Source organism: Triplophysa dalaica, chromosome 4 (genome assembly GCF_015846415.1).
Source record: "Triplophysa dalaica isolate WHDGS20190420 chromosome 4, ASM1584641v1, whole genome shotgun sequence".
Lineage (NCBI taxonomy): Eukaryota > Metazoa > Chordata > Actinopteri > Cypriniformes > Nemacheilidae > Triplophysa > Triplophysa dalaica.
The window spans coordinates 24,951,902-24,972,026 of record NC_079545.1 but is presented as its reverse complement, the minus strand read 5'-3'; the positions used below and the strand labels follow the sequence as shown (position 1 = coordinate 24,972,026).

Sequence of the window (20,125 nt, the reverse complement as noted above, 5' to 3'; positions counted from 1 at the left end):
AAAACCTCAGACGGAGTGGGAGTCTGAGGAACAGGTCAGACAACCTACTCACCATCATCCTTTACCAACGCCTAGCAGCCTAGGACAGTCTGTAGAAGGAGCAATGTTGTTCCCAGAACTTCCTCAGAATCAGCTTCAGGATCATGTGCCGGTTATATCACCACAACCTGTAGCATCATTCCGACGCTATCATGAGCCAAGAATTCCTGATTTTGTGGAAGGGGAAGATGTGGAAAGTTTCTTCGTAAGCTTTGAACGCATCGCTAGGACCTGGGGCTGGCAAGGTGACGAATGGGCAGCACGAGTGGTAACTCTGTTGACGGGTAAAGCTTTGGAGGCCTATGCTAGCATGGACGAACAGCGTTCTGGTTCTTATGAGGATATCAAGGCAGCAGTGTTGGCCAAGTACAACGTGACTGAGGAGACGTATCGACTGCGGTTCAGGAGTCTGATCGTGCCAACTGGAGAGAGTGTAAGGGAAACCTACAATCGCATTAAAGGGCTGTATCAGAGATGGATGCGACCGGAAGTAAAAGATAAGCAACAGCTAGGCGAGACTATCATACTGGAACAGTATTTGAGAGTGTTGCGTCCAGATGTGAGAGTCTGGGTAAAGGAGAATCAACCTCAGACTGGGGAAGAAGCTGCAAAGCTGGCAGAGAGATATATGGCAGCACATCGAGATCTACCACGGATCAATAAAGGTACTGTGGGTAGGGGTAGATATGAGGAACCTGTTGATAACACTGTGACGGTGTCGGACAAACATTCTAATACCACTCTGATTTGTTTCTATTGTCAACAACCAGGACATAAGGCTTCCTTCTGTCCGTTTAAGAAAACTAAGGTGACTAAAATGTGCTATGTTCCCAGGAAGGAAGACTGTGATGTACCAACCAAACGTATAGAGACACATAGTCATCGTGTCAGGGTAATTGTTAATGGTCAGTCCGCTCAGGCGCTGATTGACACAGGTAGTACTCAAACTCTGGTTAAATCTGAATTGCTGAGTTCTGAAATGTTAAACTATGGTGATACTGTATGTTTAGGCTGTGTACACGGGGATGAACAGACATACCCAACTGCAGTTGTTTCTATGGTAATTGATGGACAAGCATACCTGTTACGAGTGGGAGTAGTTGAGAAATTATCTCATGACGTGGTGATAGGGGAAGATTTTCCTGGTTTCACTGAATTGGTGGAGGCAACTTCCAAATTGTGTGCCGTAGTCACACGTTCCCAGACTAAAGGGTTACAACCTCTTCCTACAGCAGAGGCTGAATTGTTTGGTACTGTGGGGAGGGATAAAAAAAGTAAAAGACAGAAAAGACAAGAAAAACATATGGGGAAAGATAGGGTCCTGAATTTGTGCAAACTTTCTGACCCTGGGTTGGAACTAACTGATTCTCGTTGGCAAATTCCTGAAAACTTTAGGGAATTACAGAAAAATGATCCTACCTTACAGCCCTTGTTCCAGAAACTGAGTGAGGTAGAGGGTAAACCTGTGGGTGAACCAAAATTTGGTGGGGATAGGTACATTGTAACGGATGATCTTTTGTACCTCGATGATATCGAAAATCCTAGGTTAGTGGTCCCGAAAGAACTGCATCAGATGATTTTACATCTGGGGCATACCATACCTTGGTCAGGACATTTAGGTCAACAGAAGACTTATGAGCGGATAAGTCAGAGGTTTTTTTGGCCAAAAATGTACCAAGATGTGCAAGAATTTTGTAAAACATGTTATGAATGTCAAATGGTAGCACCTGTTCGAAAAGCAAACCGAAGTTACTTACAACCCATGCCGATTATTGGGACCCCATTTGAACGCATAGGGATGGATGTTATAGGTCCGTTAGTGAGAAGTAGTACGGGTCACCAATTTGCATTGGTAATATGTGACTATGCTACCAGGTATCCAGAGGTGTACCCTTTGCGTTCAGTGAAGGTTAAACACATTGTAAGATGTTTGGTTGATTTGATATCGAGAGTTGGTGTTCCCTCTGAAATTATCACAGATCAAGGGACTAACTTTATGGCCAAACTAATGAAACTTATGTATCAACAATTGGGTATCAAGGGGATTAGAACGACGCCATTCCATCCTCAAACTGATGGTCTGGTAGAACGTTTTAACGGTACATTAAAGAGCATGATTAAGAAGTTTGTTGATGAATCTGGGAGGGATTGGGATAAATGGCTTCCTTATCTTCTCTTTGCATATCGAGAGGTTCCTCAATGCTCAACCGGTTTCTCTCCTTTTGAACTTTTGTTTGGCAGGCAAGTGCGTGGTCCCCTGGACGTGCTCAAAGAGTCGTGGACCGCAGAGAAACCAGCCCAGTGCAGTATAGCTTCTTACATCTTGCAGATGCGAGACAAGTTGGAGAACTACAGGACTCTGGCCAAGGAGAATTTACGTGCAGCCCAACAGAAACAAAAGGGATGGTATGATGTGCATGCGCGTGAGAGGAACTTGAAACCTGGACAGAAAGTTCTGGTACTGCTACCATCAGGTACAAATAAATTGTTAGCCGAGTGGCAAGGTCCGTATGTGGTCACACGAAAACTGAGTCCATCAACATATGAGATTTTGTGCCCTGAAAGGAGGCAACCAAGACAAGTGCTACATGTGAATCTCTTAAAGGAATTCAGGGAGAAACTGACAGAGTGTGAACCCAAAGATCTTCCAGATCGTAAAGACCAAGTGATGATGGTGAGGGAAGTAGTGGAGGAAGAGGAGGAAACCGATATGGAGCCAGTTCGGACGTTCCACGAGGTTTTGGGAGATTTCTCACACTTGAACATCCCTCGTCGATCACAACTAACGGAGATGGTCCAGTCTTTTTCTACTCTTTTTCAGGAGAGACCTGGTCGGACTGAGGTTCTTACGCACAACATCGTCTTGAAAGACAATACTCCGGTCCGACAAAAACCTTACAGAGTTCCAGAATCTATGGTGGAAAAGTTAAAGAATGAGATCAAGATCATGTTGGAAATGGGGATCATTGAACCGTCCAATAGTGAGTGGTCAAGTCCTATATTACTGGTTCCGAAAAAAGATGGAGGAGTTAGGTTTTGTACTGACTTTAGAAAGCTAAATAGCGTGTCTTGTTTTGACTCCTATCCAATGCCCCGTATCGATGAATTGATTGAGAGACTGGGTAAAGCAACGTATATGACGACGCTAGACCTATGCAAAGGATATTGGCAAGTGCCCTTAGATCCTTCTTGCAAAACCCTTACTGCATTTCGATCTCCCATTGGGTTATATCAGTATACAGTTATGCCCTTTGGTTTACATGGAGCTCCAGCTACGTTCCAGAGATTGATGGATCGCGTGTTGGCAGGATGTGAGCAGTATGCAGCTGCTTATTTGGACGATGTGGTGGTATACAGTGGGTCATGGCAAGAACATCTGCAACATCTTACTGGTGTTCTGAATAAGCTTCAAGAGGCTGGACTCACAATTAACACCTCTAAATGTTCTTGGGCTCAGACGGAAGTAAGGTACTTGGGGTACTTGTTAGGATGTGGACAAATTCGACCACAGGTGGAGAAGCTAAAGGCCATTCGAAGCATTGCACGGCCTCAAACCAAGAAGCAAGTGAGGTCCTTTTTGGGGCTAATCGGTTGGTATAGACGATTTATTCCGCATTTTGCAACTATAGCTACTCCACTAACTAACTGTACCAAGAAGAGTCCCTCTAAATTCTGTTGGACCAATGAATGTGAACATGCCTTTACATCTCTGAAAGATTTGTTGTGCCAGGAACCGGTATTGAAGAGCCCTGACTTCTCGAAGAAATTTACTGTACAGGTAGATGCCTCGGATGTCGGACTAGGAGCTGTACTAGTTCAAGGAGAGTCTTCGGAGGAAAAGCCATTGCTGTTTTTGAGCAGAAAACTCTTTGAAAGAGAACAACGGTACTCCACTGTTGAAAAGGAGGGCCTAGCCATTAAGTGGGCAGTGGACTCTTTGCGCTACTATTTACTTGGACGGGAGTTCACTCTACGAACGGATCATCGAGCCCTGAAGTGGATGCAGACTATGCAGAATAGCAATTCAAGAATACTGCGCTGGTGTCTGACTCTGCAGCCATATAGGTTTACGATTGAGCACTGTCCAGGTAAAAAGAATTAAATAGCTGATTATTTATCCCGCTTGCCTAATTCAGATCATCCGGAGGAGGTGAAAGGGAGAAATGTGATGTAGAGCCTTAGCAAGTTAGAGGTAAATGTAAACAAACCAAACTGTTTTGAAAGATCTTTATTTTGGTAATTCTTTCTGAGAAACGGTTACATGAAAGGTGCACATTCCATGTTGACCGTTTCTAGATTGGATAAATAATGTGTGGGTATTAATGTTTTGTGTTTCTTTGTCTTACCGGTGCTGGTTGTTAACTAGTAGGAGGGTTTGCAACCAGGAAACCGACCTTGTCATCCTGGAGGGGCGGAGTTGGTCATTAAGAATATTGGGACTAAACTTCATTGATGAATGTATCTTTGATGAATTTAAGGTTGTATAATGTATTGTTAACACTAAAGGTTATTAAAGAAGTTGTTTGAAAGCTTATGGACCCTCTCTAGCTTTATGAATGTTAGTTAAGTAACTAAAGAGGGGTTACCATTGGCTAATTTGAAAATGGAAGGAGGAGTTAAAAGCTATAAAAGAACAAAGAGCTGGGCTGAACGAAAGGGAGGTGTATGTTGGACTAGTAGCCAACTTGTTGAGAGTTCTTTTTGTTTTCTTTTTGGTTTGTTTCTGGTGAACTTCTGTTTGTTGGGACATGATCCTTGTACTAACTTGATTGAAACTCTAAGTAAAGACATTTCTCTCTTGAAGAATGCTGGAGTCCTTGCCTAATTTCCTATTTACTGCCACTGCCTCGGCTACCGTACCACAATTATTATTGCTATTATATCAAGAAAAACTAAAATAATAAAGAATATTAGAAACATTTTAAACAAAAATATTTCAATTTGATAACCAAATAAAAAAACGAGGATAGATTTTTCAAAATAAAAAGCATCAGTGGCAGAAAATGTACATATAAAAAAATTTGTATGACATCCTTTAAAAGCTGGTGGTAAACTGGGTATTTTCAGTCTAATATAATAACTATCAATGGGGGTTGTTAGATTTCTAAAATAAGCATATCTGCAAAGTATCTGTGTCCCAGGAATGACATAGTATAAAATAGTTCACAAATGAACATTAGAATATTTTGAAATATGTTGAAATACATGATCAATGTGCATTTAAAAAAAGACATATCTGAAAGTATTACTGTCTTATCGTTCCTTCAGACAGCTGCAACCACTTTCACAACTAGATCCAACATACTGAACCACAGGTCTGTGTTTTGACATAAAGACCCCATTCATGAGCTTCTGGCTCTTATTGCACATTCCCTTCAGTCTGCGAGGTGTTTCATCTTAATAAGAGTAAGCACATACACACCACTCACACACACATACACCAGCAAATCACAAACAATTATGCACACAAACCTGACAGGTTTATTGGATGTTTAACACATTAGAAAGAATATTCTGATGAAAACACATGTACAGACACACCGTGGGCTTTGTAAAGGAAATAAAGATCTGTGTGATTGTTTTCCCAAGTGGTGTCTTATTCCTGCCTCTCCCTTCCTTAATTAACTATAAGTGAAGAATTTAAGATGATAGATCATAGCAGTCCGATGACTACTAAAGTCCAATGCAATTTCGCTTGAGCCGTGAAGGAGGGCATGAAGGTTATTTTATTACTTTCTTTCTCAGAAATACACCTAAAATAAAACTGCACATGTGCTTTGAGCTAATTTTCTCCCTGACTAACCATTGTTAAACATTGACAGACTGGGACTTAATGAGAAAGAAAGACTTATAGTTACCATCATGTTCTTTACAGTAGTTATTTACAATAATACACGGTGAGGTATATGATAACAAATGTACCTGAGTCTGCCATCCATTTTGGCAACGGATCCTGGCGCCAAGCTGTGAATGTAGATCCCAGGAGCACTGTTTTCCAGAGTTAAACAGCAGGCACCAATACCCAGCCCCACACCTGGCTCTGAAGCACACAAAATAACAGCATGTTGTTCACACCAGGCAAGATTTCTGATTCTAATTTCTGGTGAGGACATGTACATGCTGGATTTAGGGATAAACACATTTCAGACATCAGAAAAAAACTCCTTAAATAAATTTGAAGTCAGATTACTGAATATTCCCTTAAGGAAATCAAGCCTTGTGTTTTTGATTTAAAATATGTAGACTTTCTGTTTAAAATGATCATACGCTTCGCATAAATATAATTCATGTTAAACAAATATGCAGTGTTTCTGAAGTGAGTAAGTTAACAGAACACAAAATGAGAATGTTTTTGAAGGGACCATTTATTAGCAAGCTAATCCCAAAATAATTCATTTTGACAGGACAGTTCATTTGAACATATAAGACCATGATCACATTCTTTCCGAGTCTTCGTTGTTTCGTAGGCTGAAGTCAAATGATGTAAAACTGACATTAGCCATGTAATCGTACTCGATAGCTTTACTGATAAATCATTGTAATAAGCTTACCACTGTAAATCGGGATAAGGAAAGGAAACAGTTAAATACTAAAGAAATTCAAATGTACTTGCTCAAAAACTGATTTTTGTTTCTTGAAAAACCAAAAAAGTTACAGATTGCAGCTTTAAAAATAAATGTAGCCTGTTAACTGTCACCCGTTCCATATACAGGACACCTAAGTTTGCGTCAATATTGTGCATGTAATTTATTATCGAATCATGACAAACTATATATCATTGGAAAGGTCTAAGACTCAAGAATACAGATTTCTATGGTTTTTTTTTTTTAATAATGTAGGGAGAGTAATTTATTCTGTGCTTAGATATTTGTTATCCTTTTGCGACCCGTATTTTTTAAATGTATTTTTTAATCAAAGAAAAACATAAACTTTTTTAATTTATCTTTTACAATAAACCTTAAAACATACTTCCGTTTTTTTTGTGTGTGATTTTTTTTAGCAATAATCAGCTACTTTTCTTTTTTCAAACGAGACTAACCGTAAGTCTGTATTCCAAAGAATTCATGAGCTTCCGCCATCTTAGTTCCAACATGGGTTTTCAAGTGTGGGCTCAAAAAGGGCTCCGACAATGAACAGGTTAAAAAGCCATGATTGTACCTTTGTTTAATGTAACCTCCATGATAATGCGATCTTTGGGACCGGGCCCCCTACGAGAATCCCCATCTTCAAAAACTGCAGGGACTGGTGTTCCACCGCTAGCATTTGAGTTTGGAGAGCTGGATCTGCTGTGCAGTGTGGGCGTGGGACAGGGCGTAAGACTGGGACTTCTCAGACGGGTCCGAACAGTTAGGGTTACGACTCCCTTCTTTAATTGCTAAACAGTGGAAAATGTCGTACGTTAGATAGCTTGGGATTTGGTAGCATGTGTTCATTTACTTCACATTACCTCGAGCAAACAATTTTACTGGTGTGTCAAACAAAAAATGAATCTATTGAACACCAAACTTTATGTTTCTATTGCTTTACAAACTGTTGCTTGCACAGCTATGAAAGCAGTTCAAGTATACATGATTGAGTTTAGCGATCCGGGATTAATTCTCCAATGCGGTTGTGTCTGAGTATGACTGAGCGGTTTATACCTTAAACGTCTGAATGGCCTGCTGGTGCGTGAGGCCTTGCAGAGACTCTCCATTCACCTCCAATATCTCATCGCCTGAAAGAGTTAAACGTGAAAAACAGAGCGACGTTCACCAATGATGAAAGCTAGAGACTGAGAATACAGCTAAGTATGCTCATGCCATTTGGATTCTATGGTGTCCAACTGCTTTGATGATCAATTTTTCCATCACTCCCTGTATCAGAAATGTCTACCTACCTTCTTTCAGTCTCCCATCAGCTGCAGCTGCTCCATTGGAGAAAATGGTCTTGACAAATATACCCATCCTCCCACGAGCTGAATCCTGTCCTCCAACAATACTGAACCCGAGACCCTAGACACATTCAAATGATTTTATTAGCCAGGGTTTACTATCCTACAGCTGTGCCCAATATATGAAATTGGATCAAAGCATGTGTCCATACTGTATTTAAAATAATCTATATTTTAAAACAGCTTAAAAAGTACACAGTATGTACTGTTCTGGAAGCAGGGTCTCCCTTACCTTGCCCTGTCCTTTCATCAGAACAATGTTGGATATTATAGATGGCTGTGCCAGTCGCCATGGAGACTCCACTTGAACGGTGCTCAGGGAACGTGCCGATTTCTTCACGATTTGATATTCCTGAAGAGGATGATAAAAGAGGTTATGAATAAACATTGAGATAATAAAACATTGACAACTGTAAGAAAACAGGCAGCTAGCGAATACAGGATCTGTTACTATTTTTTGATTGCTATTTGTTAAAAGCGTAATTTATTTGACAAAAATGGTTTTTAAGGCATTTCAGAAAAAATCTTCCAGCCTTGAGTCAATGACTGTGTTATTGAAGTCTCAGTTTTTTTGTAAGTTGCAACACACAGAATTTAAAGAAGGTGTAGGATCATAATGGGTCAATACAAATTTGGTAATAATTGATTATATAGGGTAGGTTTTAACTTAGGTAAAGGAAATGATGAATGCTGCACTGACCTGTCGGATGCCGACTGTGTCAAGTTGCTGAGGAAGAGAGTGTTTGCGTCCTCCTCGTCCTGGCTTTCCTGCCATGTCACTTCCTGTATCACCGTTTTCCACGATTAGCTCATCGTCTTCACCAACAGACTCCAGACGGCTCCCTCCACCTGACCATAATGAGTTCATTTGAAATTGATAATGACATCAACATATGAAGAGTTTGGTTCCAAAATGAGATAACTCCATTTTTTTAAAAGTTCAAAAACTTGTTTTTGTATTTTGCATTCCAACTCATATCAATAATATCAATCAAACTGGAAAAAAAATTTTTGATTTAAAAAACGTGATTTTTGAAAATGATTCATATACTTTTATTCAAAGTGAAGGATCCTCTCAAATGAAGTTCTAGCCTAGCATACAAATCCTGAGTTATTTCAAACCAGTGTAAGGTCAAGAAAAATTAGGCCAAATGTTCTGTTGTAAATTAACCTACTGTATGCTGGGTGGTTTAAATCAAATTGTTGTCAAATTATTGGTTCAAAATAAAAAAAATCTGTGTTTATTTAACGCAGGAATAAGATGTGTTTGTCCTTTTTTGACCCAACACTGGTTTAAAAATAACATTGCATGTTTTAGATTAGTTGTCCCCAACCCTACTCATGGTGATGATGAATGTATTTATTTGTGTTTATACTTTATTGTGCAATTAAAATGTAGTTTTCATATGCGTGTAAGGATTCATCCATTTTGCTATTATTATACAGTAATGTTATTTACTTGCATATATGTTTACAGCTGCACCACATAGTGGAAAAAAAGTGAGATGAGTCTGACGCGACCATGAATTAAGAATATATCTTCACGTAGTTGACCAAATTAAAATTAATTTTTATATTGCATAACAGTAGAGTTACAAATTATCAAAGCTGCATCAGTCAAATAATAAATACCAACATAAACAAAAGTGAAGATTATATTGATTAGATACAAATGCAGTGTTTTGACCTGAAAGAATTTATGTTTGTTAATTTATGTGTGACCTTGGGATCTGCTGCGGAACTTCATAGGTGTGGGGCTACGACAGCATCCCTTGGGACCCTCAAACCTGCAACGATCCTCCAGCCTGTCAAGATCTGTAAACTGAAGAAGAAACAGCAGAAGAAATAAGGGAGCTTGCCTTGAAAAGTGAGACATAAGATCTTAAAATGTATCTTAATGGACAAATAAAAAATTGACTAAACGTCTTCTACAAGAGTCATTTGCTCACCCTCTTGTCATTCAAACCTGTACGGTATGACTTTCTTTCTACTGGAGAAAAGAAGATATTTTGAAAAATGTTGGTAACCGAACAACGGCGGTTGACTTGCATTGGTTTTGTATTCATGCAATAAAAGTGAATGGGCACCGCCCTTCAGTTATTATCATTACTCAAAATATCTTCTTTTGTGTTCTGCAGAAGAAAGAAAATCATACAGGTTTGACATGACAAGAGTGTGAGTAAATGATGACAGAATTTTCCTTTTCAGGGTGAACTATCCCTCTAACATTACTGTGCAGGACTAGAATGAATGTTACACTGCGGGGACTTGAGCTCATTCACCATTTCATGATAAGAAAACAAATCTTTTGTACACAAAAGAGTAAATATTTTTTTCATGGATTTTTTAGGACCTACTTTAGTTTATGTAGTGTCGACAATAAGTTTACGTACATACACAGTGTAAAAACAATTGCATTTTCTAATAATAGGCTGTTATTATTACCTCACTTCTAAGACTGACACTCAAATGATTCGTTCAGCGATTCATCCATCTAATCCCCTCCTTTATGTCAGCCTACTCTGATCTGATTGGTCAGATGGTCTTGTCTGATGTGATTGATCTACTGCGTGCAGGGTCCCAAATGGAACAGAGGCGGAATTACACGGAGTGACCCAAATCTGACCCGAAACTGAAATAGAACTCGTTTGCGTGATTCAGAGCCGACTCCATTTCTCCCATATTCTAACTTTGTTATTCATTCACTTTCGGCATTACAACTTGCCAGACTGCTTACATTCACAAACAGCAACATTAGACACTACATGGAATTACATTTAAAGAACATTTTAAGGTCAAATGTATATTTTTTTGGAGCATCTACTGACAGAAATGCAATTTAATATATACAACTATGTATGTCATCAGAGGTGTATAAAACCTTACATAATGAAGAGTTACGTTTTCATGTACGCCTTAGAATGAGCTATTTCTATAAACATACATCTCGGGTCCCCTTGTAGGAATTCGCAATGTTGTTTCCACAGTAGCTCTAAACGGAAAAACTGCTATACAGAGCACATTGGGTGAGTTCAATAAGCAAACTCACCACTAGATGTCGCTAAATTTGATACACTGGACCTTTACAAGTCAAAGTATTAAATAAGGTTTCTTGGAAATGTGCTATGTGCTCTTGGTCAAATGGTCAGGTACTGTATGTTCAAAACAAATAAACCAACTTGAACCAATACTGAACTAAATTGAACCAAATAACTAATGAATAACTAATAAATAACTGTAAATATAAAAAAGAAAAAAATATGCTTTTAAATTATGGATCACTTTTGTTTCTGCCCTCATTGTGCATAACAGAGTTCAGTGCTGATCTCTTGGGTGTGTTTTGGAAAGGAACGTTACCTTTACCTTAAGGCCCATAATTAAACAGTATTTTTAAAATAACTAATTGTGTTAAATGTTAAATTGACAGCCTAATTACTCAAAATTTTACAGTCAAGTATTTGTTCTGTTATATCTGTGTGGCTATTACATTTAGTTCATAGGTGATATTTATTACCAGCTTATTTCTTGTAAACGTAAAATATAATTTTTTATCGTGGGAAAATGCATTTGAAAAGTTAATACTGAATGTTTGATCTTCATAAGTCTCTTGTTGTACACACTACACGAGGGTTATGTTGTAACTCCCTGCCAGCTGTAAAAAAAGTGTTCCTTTCAACTGTCTGACCTTTAAGAACGAGCTCAAGTTTATCGCACAGCTCCTGTGTCCTGAAACAAGTTTATACAGCAACATGAAGGGGATGATCCGCTGCTCTCTTTCAGGCATGCAGACAGCAACACCCTGCCATGGCTGTCAAAAATGAAATCCATCTCCCGCATGAACGAGCTACACGAACAGAGATGTCGCAGGTGAGCCGGTGGGTTTCCTCAAACCCCCACACCTCTGTGCCTCGCAGGACTCAACGTGACAGTCGCACCTGTGTTCTTCCTTCAGATACTTCCCTATCCTTCAATGATTTTTTATTTTGTCATCCGTTTGTCATAAAAACCCCTTCAGATCAAATCTGATAAGCTGCTATTGGAGACACACCCAACCCTGTAGCGTTGGGCACCCACATAAAAGCGACCGCTCAGTGCCGCCCTGCGCTCTGGCGAGATGCTGAAAGGGAGTGTAAGAACAGTCTGGAAAGGTGTTTTGATCTGGAATGTCAGTGTGAGCAAAGTGTGGGAAACTAAAAAAAAGAATCGGCCTAATTACATTCTCCTTTCCGTTTAACCATTGAAGCATTCAATGCAGAAAACCACAAAGGCCAAATATTTTATAGTGACAAGAGCACCTCTGCATTAACTGTTTTGTTAAGCTTTGTACAAGCTGATTTAAGTTGCAATATTCATGAAAAGCATGCCAAATTGTAATGTAAATTGTTCACTTTCTATTCTAAGATAAATTTCCAATACAACAATTTACTAAAGAATTGTTTGTAAAAAAAACTCTTCAATATGTCCCGCTAATGTCTCGCTATTTCCCGCTAATGTCTCATCATCATATTTTGATGTGTGTTCTAGTATATCCAGTATTTTTTTATTATTATTAGTGTTCTTTTTTTTAACAATTAAATGTAGCTATCTACAAATGCCCATTTTGTTCAGAACTAGACTCAAGTGACATTTGAAGTGATAAACATCCTTATTTGCCCTAGTCATTACATCCATGCCGTTTACATGATGCCGTTTTCACATGAAAGGTTTTGGGTGTTCGTTTACATATCAATGGTGTTTTGACAGACTGAAAACGTCATTGTCTCTGTTTAAACTGCATGGCGGAACTTTCTGAAAATGCCACGTGCATGCATATAACGTGTTCAGTCGCCCGAGTATAGAGGGTATCAGGCATGTGATCAGCCAAGGACAAAAGAGAAGAAAGACTGCACACACCCTAACCCAACCTCAACCCCCCCCCAAACATTTTTTTAATGATACCAGTTAAATGTAAACTGTTTGCCAAAAATAGATATTTTTTACTTATCAACACAAAAACAAACCATTAAGCAATTTTGGAAATATCAGTTCAAATGTTTATTAGTTTTATTAGTTTAACAGTCACCTAAACAATATTTAGTTCAAATATCTTGTGCTAATGTCAAATAATATGGCATAAACAAATGGCACCCCTTAAGTAGTCTATATTAGACCTACTTTTAAATGTATTGTATTCAGTACTATACATTAATTGAACACAAAATGTAAAGAATACTGTGGCCTCAAGAGTCTAGCTACTAGATGACGCATCTACGTCATTCATACAGCGTTTGTCCGCATCGATCTGATTGTAATACATTTATTTTCAAACTGTGCATGTTGCGATTTTAGTTCTTTAAATGCAGCAATCAGTAAAGACTTCAACCCGTTTATGTAAAGACAGGGACTGGATCGGCCATTTGTATAGTTTCAAGCCATTAAATCGCAGAATGGCATATTTTAGTCTCTGATTATCTATTTTTTAATGTCAAAGCATATCATATAGACGTCTCAACTTCCAGATTCGGGGTTTTCTGTATTCTTTACAAAACGCTGCTCAGTTCCCCACTTAATTAAAAATGACACCACAAGTTTTTTTGAGTACCAAAACAGCTGTGTTTGAGTCTATTTTTCACGGACTCTTTGGATACATTAAGTTGACTCGCAAAATTATGAATAAAGCATTTATAAGAAGCGTGAATAAGGCAGAGAGCGCAGAAAGGATCCTGTTGGCCGGAAGTATGACGACTACGCATACATCCCCAAACCCCCCCATCCCATCACAAATAAAAATAAATCAAATTTATGCAATTTACATGGGTGATCCCAGCGAGGTCAAAAAATACAGAAATTTGTATTTGTACCGAAAAATCACATCCCTAGGGTATGCATTGACGCCCCTTTCCCACGTGAACTGCCGGGACACGCCCCCTTGAGTGCCAGGACACGTTCTCTTGAGTGGTAAAACACGCAGCAAAATGGCTGCTTTCAATAGGCGAAACAAAGGAACAGGGACTAGAACACACAATTCTTTGCTGAAATTAAAAGCAGTTGGACCCGCCGGCGATCCTTACAACTCACAAAGGAACCAGGTGACCATGGACACTGATTGGTTGCCTAATTTCCTCATATTGTAAGCAGCGTGTATTGCCAATCAAGGAATGTGTTTTGGCGCGTTCAAATGCATTCACCTGGGAAAGTGACGTGAAGTGCATATCCTCTGTATATACGTCGTGTCTTCATCCAAGGGTGTAAAAAGCACGTTTGGCTTATAACTGTTTATGTGAGCTTCTTTACAAAGCTACATCGCCATCCACTGACCCGGCATGCAAATACTACAGCATTTTCATGGATCCGTGTAAATGCAGATCGTTTTGACAATGCTGTCAAATACAGTTTTTTAACTTTAAGTTTTTCATCGTGTAAATGTGGTCTTAATGTTTTTTGTTCTTGAACAGCACAGATTGCTCTATTGACAATCAATAAAATTACAATAAAAACACAGCAAATGACTGGAACCCATTCCGATAAGCACCAGGGTCAATGAATCATAGGAAACATGAACCAAAGTAAAATATTCTGTTTATTTAAAGGGCGCCCCCTTTGTCATTCACTAGAGACTAAAGCCTGGAGGGACAGAATTCTCAGTACAGACTAAAAATTGGAGAACCATTCAAACAGAATGAGGGTAAGCACAAGAGGCTATTTAAACCTGTTAAGCTTCTATTAACAAGTGTTTATCCAGTCCTACTGTTGTTCAAAAACTTAAGATGATCTTTGTCTGGTAATGCAAAGCTGCAAGAAGTGTTCATTACTGATCAACCATTTAGTATTAATATTAGTGGTATTCTATTCTATTGTATTGTATTCTTTTTTAGTCCATTCCCTTCAGATATCAAGCGTAGCGTCAGTTCACGTCACGTGAGTCAATTTGCATCAGACGATCACATAAGGTGCAGCTTATAATTTTTTAACCAATAGTCATACAACCCATACTAGACTACATCCTATTTAAGTTGTCTTTCTTTGCTCCTTATCAGCTGCTTAATCATGCCGCACACAAAACCCACCTCCATCCCCATCTACACGTATCAGCCTGTCGGATCATCTTAATTTAATGTTGATACACATCATGAACATCATGTTCAGGTTCCAAGGGTGGGGCGACATGTATTGCTGCATGGACAGGCGGGAGTTTCATTCCGTCAACCTTAAATATTTAAAGTCAGAGGTCCTGATAGAAATGTACTTCAAATGTCATTGGAATAAATATACTACATCGGTAATACATTAACAGCTGCAGGACATTTATTTTTACATTTATTTTCAGTTTGCCTGAATTGACTATTTATAGGTTATTTGTTTGGGTAAAATAATAAAAAACAATTCAGTCTTTGAACACCTGGCAATATTTCTCCCAAAATTCCAATAAAAATATTGTATATTGCATACATATTTTCGCGGCTCTATAGTAATACTTGCTATAGTCAGTATGGCAAATAATCATTTTTTCTTTCAAAGTTGAGGAGTTCTACGATAGACGTATTGAAACATCACAAGATCACATCTGTCAAGTTAAACAAACACAAGATTTACTGTCCTAAATTCACCACTACAATCAGCAGGAGGTGCGGAATGCTAATGTTATTACACGGCAAGCAGAACTTCTGCTCATGAAAGCAAGAACATGAGCTCAATAAAGATGTGGTGGGGGGAATGACCCACTTTTCCCTGCAACGCAATCTCAAGATCTCAGGCAAGACATCATGAGCGCTGATCTCTAAAATCATACTAAAGGAATATGATCGTAACTTTTTGAGTTGTGTGGTCCTGTCAGTTCGCCTCTGAATCACGTAATGACCAGTATTAGCCATGTTGTCGCCAGCGTTTATCAAACTAGCACTACACTCGTTTTGTATGATTAAACATTAACAGCGTGTGGCATTACTTTGATGCACGGCTGCTAGCGCACAGCAAATGAATAATTTCTTATCTGTGATGAAACGAAGAAATGGCAGCATGGTAAACAGTGGCAGTAATATTTTTTTGGCAAAACAACAGATAGAGAGTCTCAAGAACACGAATGGGCCCCTGGCACACAGATCAAAAGAGGCAAAGAGATAAAGAGACGAATGTGCTTTCCTTAAAAGGACAAGCTGTATTTTAATTACGGTTAATTTTAATTACCTGGCGGTTATACACATTCTTATACAATAAACATATCATAAAAAACATTACACATCACTCAAGCATTCAAGTTTTTCACATCAACTTTTAGTCATAAACAAACAGACAAAATTAAAACAATCTGTTCTAGCTCCAGCTGTGCATCGGAGGTCATAGGAGGCACTACAAGATGAAAGCAGCAGATAATCAGACTGATAGGCAGCAGACGTACATACCAAGTCCTGGGTGGGCAGCGAAAGGCTGCTGGCCCTCACGTCCTCCACGTCCGGTTCCATGTTCTCCTTCTCCTCCCCGGGGGAGGGCAAGGCGTCCGGACCGGAGCACGTGCTCACTAGGTCGGGCAGGCTGGTGGACGGGTACTTGTGGAAGTCCACTTCGGATTCATCCTGGGAAAGGAAGAAAGAGCAGCTGGAGAAAGCATGTTTTGTGGCTTTGAGCAGACAGAGAGTATTTTTAACTTTATCTCAGAAAGCAATGCGGCGAACCCATCAGCGCTTCCCTCTTAAATTTTTTAGCTGCAACACGCGGCTGCTCGTAACATACGTTCTGGAATAGTTGGCACACTTACTTTATGATAAGAATAACTCTTAGAATACAGCAAGAACTGCGCCACATTTGTGTGTGAAGACAGTTTCATCTAATGATGCACATATAGTATATAGTATGATTCTGCAACGTTATTGTTGCTCCGGCTTTTGTAAAACTTACCCTGCTGGTTACCACCAACTGAACCAATCCAGCGGTAGAGCGGAGGATGGCTACAGCCTCCTGGTGTGAAAGCCCAACCAGTGAGTGACCGTTTATCATCAGCAACTCATCGCCTGCCTTCAGACGCCCATCTCTGTAATTGAAAAAGAACGGCAAGGTCAGGTTATCCCGTCAAATGTCACTGACACCCCTGATTTATGTTGCAGCAATTACAGTGAAATGGTCAAGTCGACATTAAACCGATTTTACTTCAATAATGTTGCATATATTTTGAAACAGGAAAAAAATGACACAGGTCTTGATTTATGTATTTGGAATTAATTAGATTAGGGCCGTCACAATATCAAATTTTCACTTCATGCTTACCGTGATTTTTTTCCTTTAATTTTAAATGAATAAATGATTATTTGATTTATTTTGTGTTTTCTCTTTAGGCCAACAAATCATACAATAATTTCAGGGATTAGAGGGAAAGCTTGTAAAAAAAATCACAATAAGATTACACATTTAAAGCAGAGGTAACATTCTATTTCATGTATTTACACTGTCAAACGTGATGGCTTCTCGACCTCAGCATGGTCAACTTGTCAAACAAGTTGAACCTATAACGTAGAATTTCTGTGCTCGGTTCACTTTGCCAGGGTTTGTACAGGTTTGGGAAAGTTTTTTTCGAACAGGGATTCCCCTTTTGTAACAAGGTTCTTAGTCCCTTATTGGAAAATTATCCTGGCAGAGGATAATTAATGCCGCTTCACTTAGCTAACGGAAGTTTAGCTGTGTTTGTTTGCTCACTGCATTTCGTTGATGAATGTTATATAAATGAATGTTATCGTTTGAAACTGATAGATCAGGGGTAGGAAACAGGCAATAATATCTGCAATAATATCTGGCCCGTGCCAGCAGAGCATGTGAGCGAAGAGGAGCGTTTATATTTCTCGCGGAGCAGAATGCGGGTCAACTACAAACGCCTCGTCCATTTGCGGAGGTGCGTGGGCGAAAAGAAGTTTGACACACTATAACATATATATGTTTCTAAAAGTACATTGTAAAATGCTTTAACGACTGAGTTTTTACGTATTTCGCCATGTTTTGGTCTATTTTTCTTAAGAGCCTGTTTCTTTTATTAAACCAGTAATAATAAAGGTTTTCATTCATAATGTTGCACTATGGCAGCTATATGTTCATGGAAATAAAGTAACGAAAATAAAATATACATTATCAGTTATTATACAGTTACTCTTTAGACACTAAAAATATTGGCTGTAATGTCTCAGAATGTCGGACTGAAACATAACTGCTCTTTTTCAGGGTACTATTAATATTTCCCTTCGCTCAGTCACTCATGGACCAAGTAAACTCTCCGCTCACATTACGCTCACCTGTAAACCAAATCCTGCTCAGGTCCCACTCTGACATAAAATGTGTCTAGTAAGCCTAATTGTTTTCAGTTTATAACAAACTTCTTGAATAAATGTCTAGGTTTAAGTCAGGATAGTGCCTTTTTCTCTCACCATCTAGCTAGATCAAATGTTGACATCACACGGCACGACATGACGTAAAAGCTTACCCCCAGCACTATTACGTCAAATACGTAACGTTACGTTAAAGAGGCTTTAATTATGTAATTATATATAATTATATTAGAACAAAATTTTAAAAGTAGGCTCTTCTAGTTGCATGTTAAATTATCCTTTGACAATGTTCTGGCCCGCTATCTAGCAGCGAATTCGTATTTTGGCCCGATCCCAAATTTACTTGCTGACCCCTGTGATAGATGGAGCAGTCCCAGCGCTAAAAGATGCCAGACATGAACCGTATTAGGTAAGTCAAACTAAGTCATATGTCTCTGTATTGTTGCCAATCGGCACGTATGTGCATAATGTAAACAACACAAATTTATGCAGGGATAATTCGATGATGTATTGTGTGCTCTTGCTGTAGTTCCATAAAGAACTTTAAAATCAGAAAAAACTCTTCGAGTTCTCAAAAGAACCTTTGACAGAATGGCAATTGCTGTGAAGAACCTTTTAAGAATCTTTATTTTTAAGAGTGTAGAATCATGTATTATGATAGTAAACATCATTTTAATGTATTCATTCTAAATTCATGTAAATCTTTGTACATAATTACAATATTGTGGGGATCTAATCTTGGAAGTTTCAAATGCTGTCAAATCATTTCCCAGGCACACATGCAATGTAAGTGCACTCTTTAAAAAGGTGCTTCAAAAGGTTCTTGGATGCCATAGAACATGTTTCACAAAAGGGTCTTTGTGGTGAAAAAAGGTTCTTCAGATTATAAAAACCTTACAAAGAGATTACTAAATGGTTCTTTGTGGAACCAAAACTGGTTCTTCTATGGCATCGCTGTAAAGAACCTTTAAAGCACCTTTATTTTTGACAGTGTATGTATCTTTCTAAGCAGACTAAACATCCAATATAATAAACATACTGCATAATCATGAATCTGTTATCAAGAAGCATAAACAGACTTTATTTACATGACATCATTGTCTGCACGCTAGTTTTGCCATTTGTCACTGTAAAATGTCCTCAGACTTTTGAGACATACATGCCTGGGTGCTAAATTGAGGCTTCATTACGGTCAAGTTGAAGAACAGTGTGCAGTGAAGAGAGAATAATTCAAACTCCTCAGGGCTTCCATTTACAGAGAAATGAATGTGAAGCTCTCTAAGGGCTAGCTGTTATATAAGAACAGGAAACTTCAAATCTACGAACATCATGCTTCATTGATGACCCTGATCTGACTGCCCTCTTGCAGCTCACTAGAAAGGCCAATACACATTTTTCATGTGCATATATTTCTCAGAAATTACTCCCATTCAAGACTATTTGAAGAGAAATATTTTTATTGTCAAATGATAACATTAAGGCCTGGGGATGGTCTTGCTCTCTGGGGGAGATGCGTATTTTACTACAAGTCCAATAATTTTCTATTTTCTGATATCAACTATTCTTTGGTCTGAAAAACAAACCCACAGGGTCTATTTTTGAACGCTCTGTATGGTTCAATTTAACTTTTGTTAAGTAATTAACTTTCTGTTTTTAAGGCATGGTGGGTGATCCTGTCCAGAAACATGTTTTGTCATGTTGCTTGGAAATCTCTTTACATTCTAATGGCAATCAAGAAGTGTAGTGGTCAAATTATATTTTTATAATTATATTTCGTCTGTGAAAGGAGTAGAACCGAAAAACGTTAGCCCATTCAAAACGTTCAAGCCGAACGCTGGGACTGGTCATGTGTACATTTTCAGTCAACGTATTT

At 38.7% G+C, this 20,125-nt stretch overlaps 1 protein-coding gene across 1 annotated transcript in view; it reads right to left on the bottom strand.

The window, feature by feature from the left end:
* The window catches only part of pdzd2 (PDZ domain containing 2), a 73,159-nt gene that overhangs the window by 15,430 nt on the left and 37,604 nt on the right, over positions 1-20,125 (bottom strand). Inside the window, 9 exon segments of the mRNA XM_056745821.1 lie at positions 5,962-6,079; positions 7,198-7,414; positions 7,680-7,753; positions 7,916-8,030; positions 8,202-8,321; positions 8,670-8,818; positions 9,692-9,791; positions 16,348-16,518; positions 16,841-16,973. Coding sequence (XP_056601799.1) covers positions 5,962-6,079; positions 7,198-7,414; positions 7,680-7,753; positions 7,916-8,030; positions 8,202-8,321; positions 8,670-8,818; positions 9,692-9,791; positions 16,348-16,518; positions 16,841-16,973 — 1,197 coding nt within the window.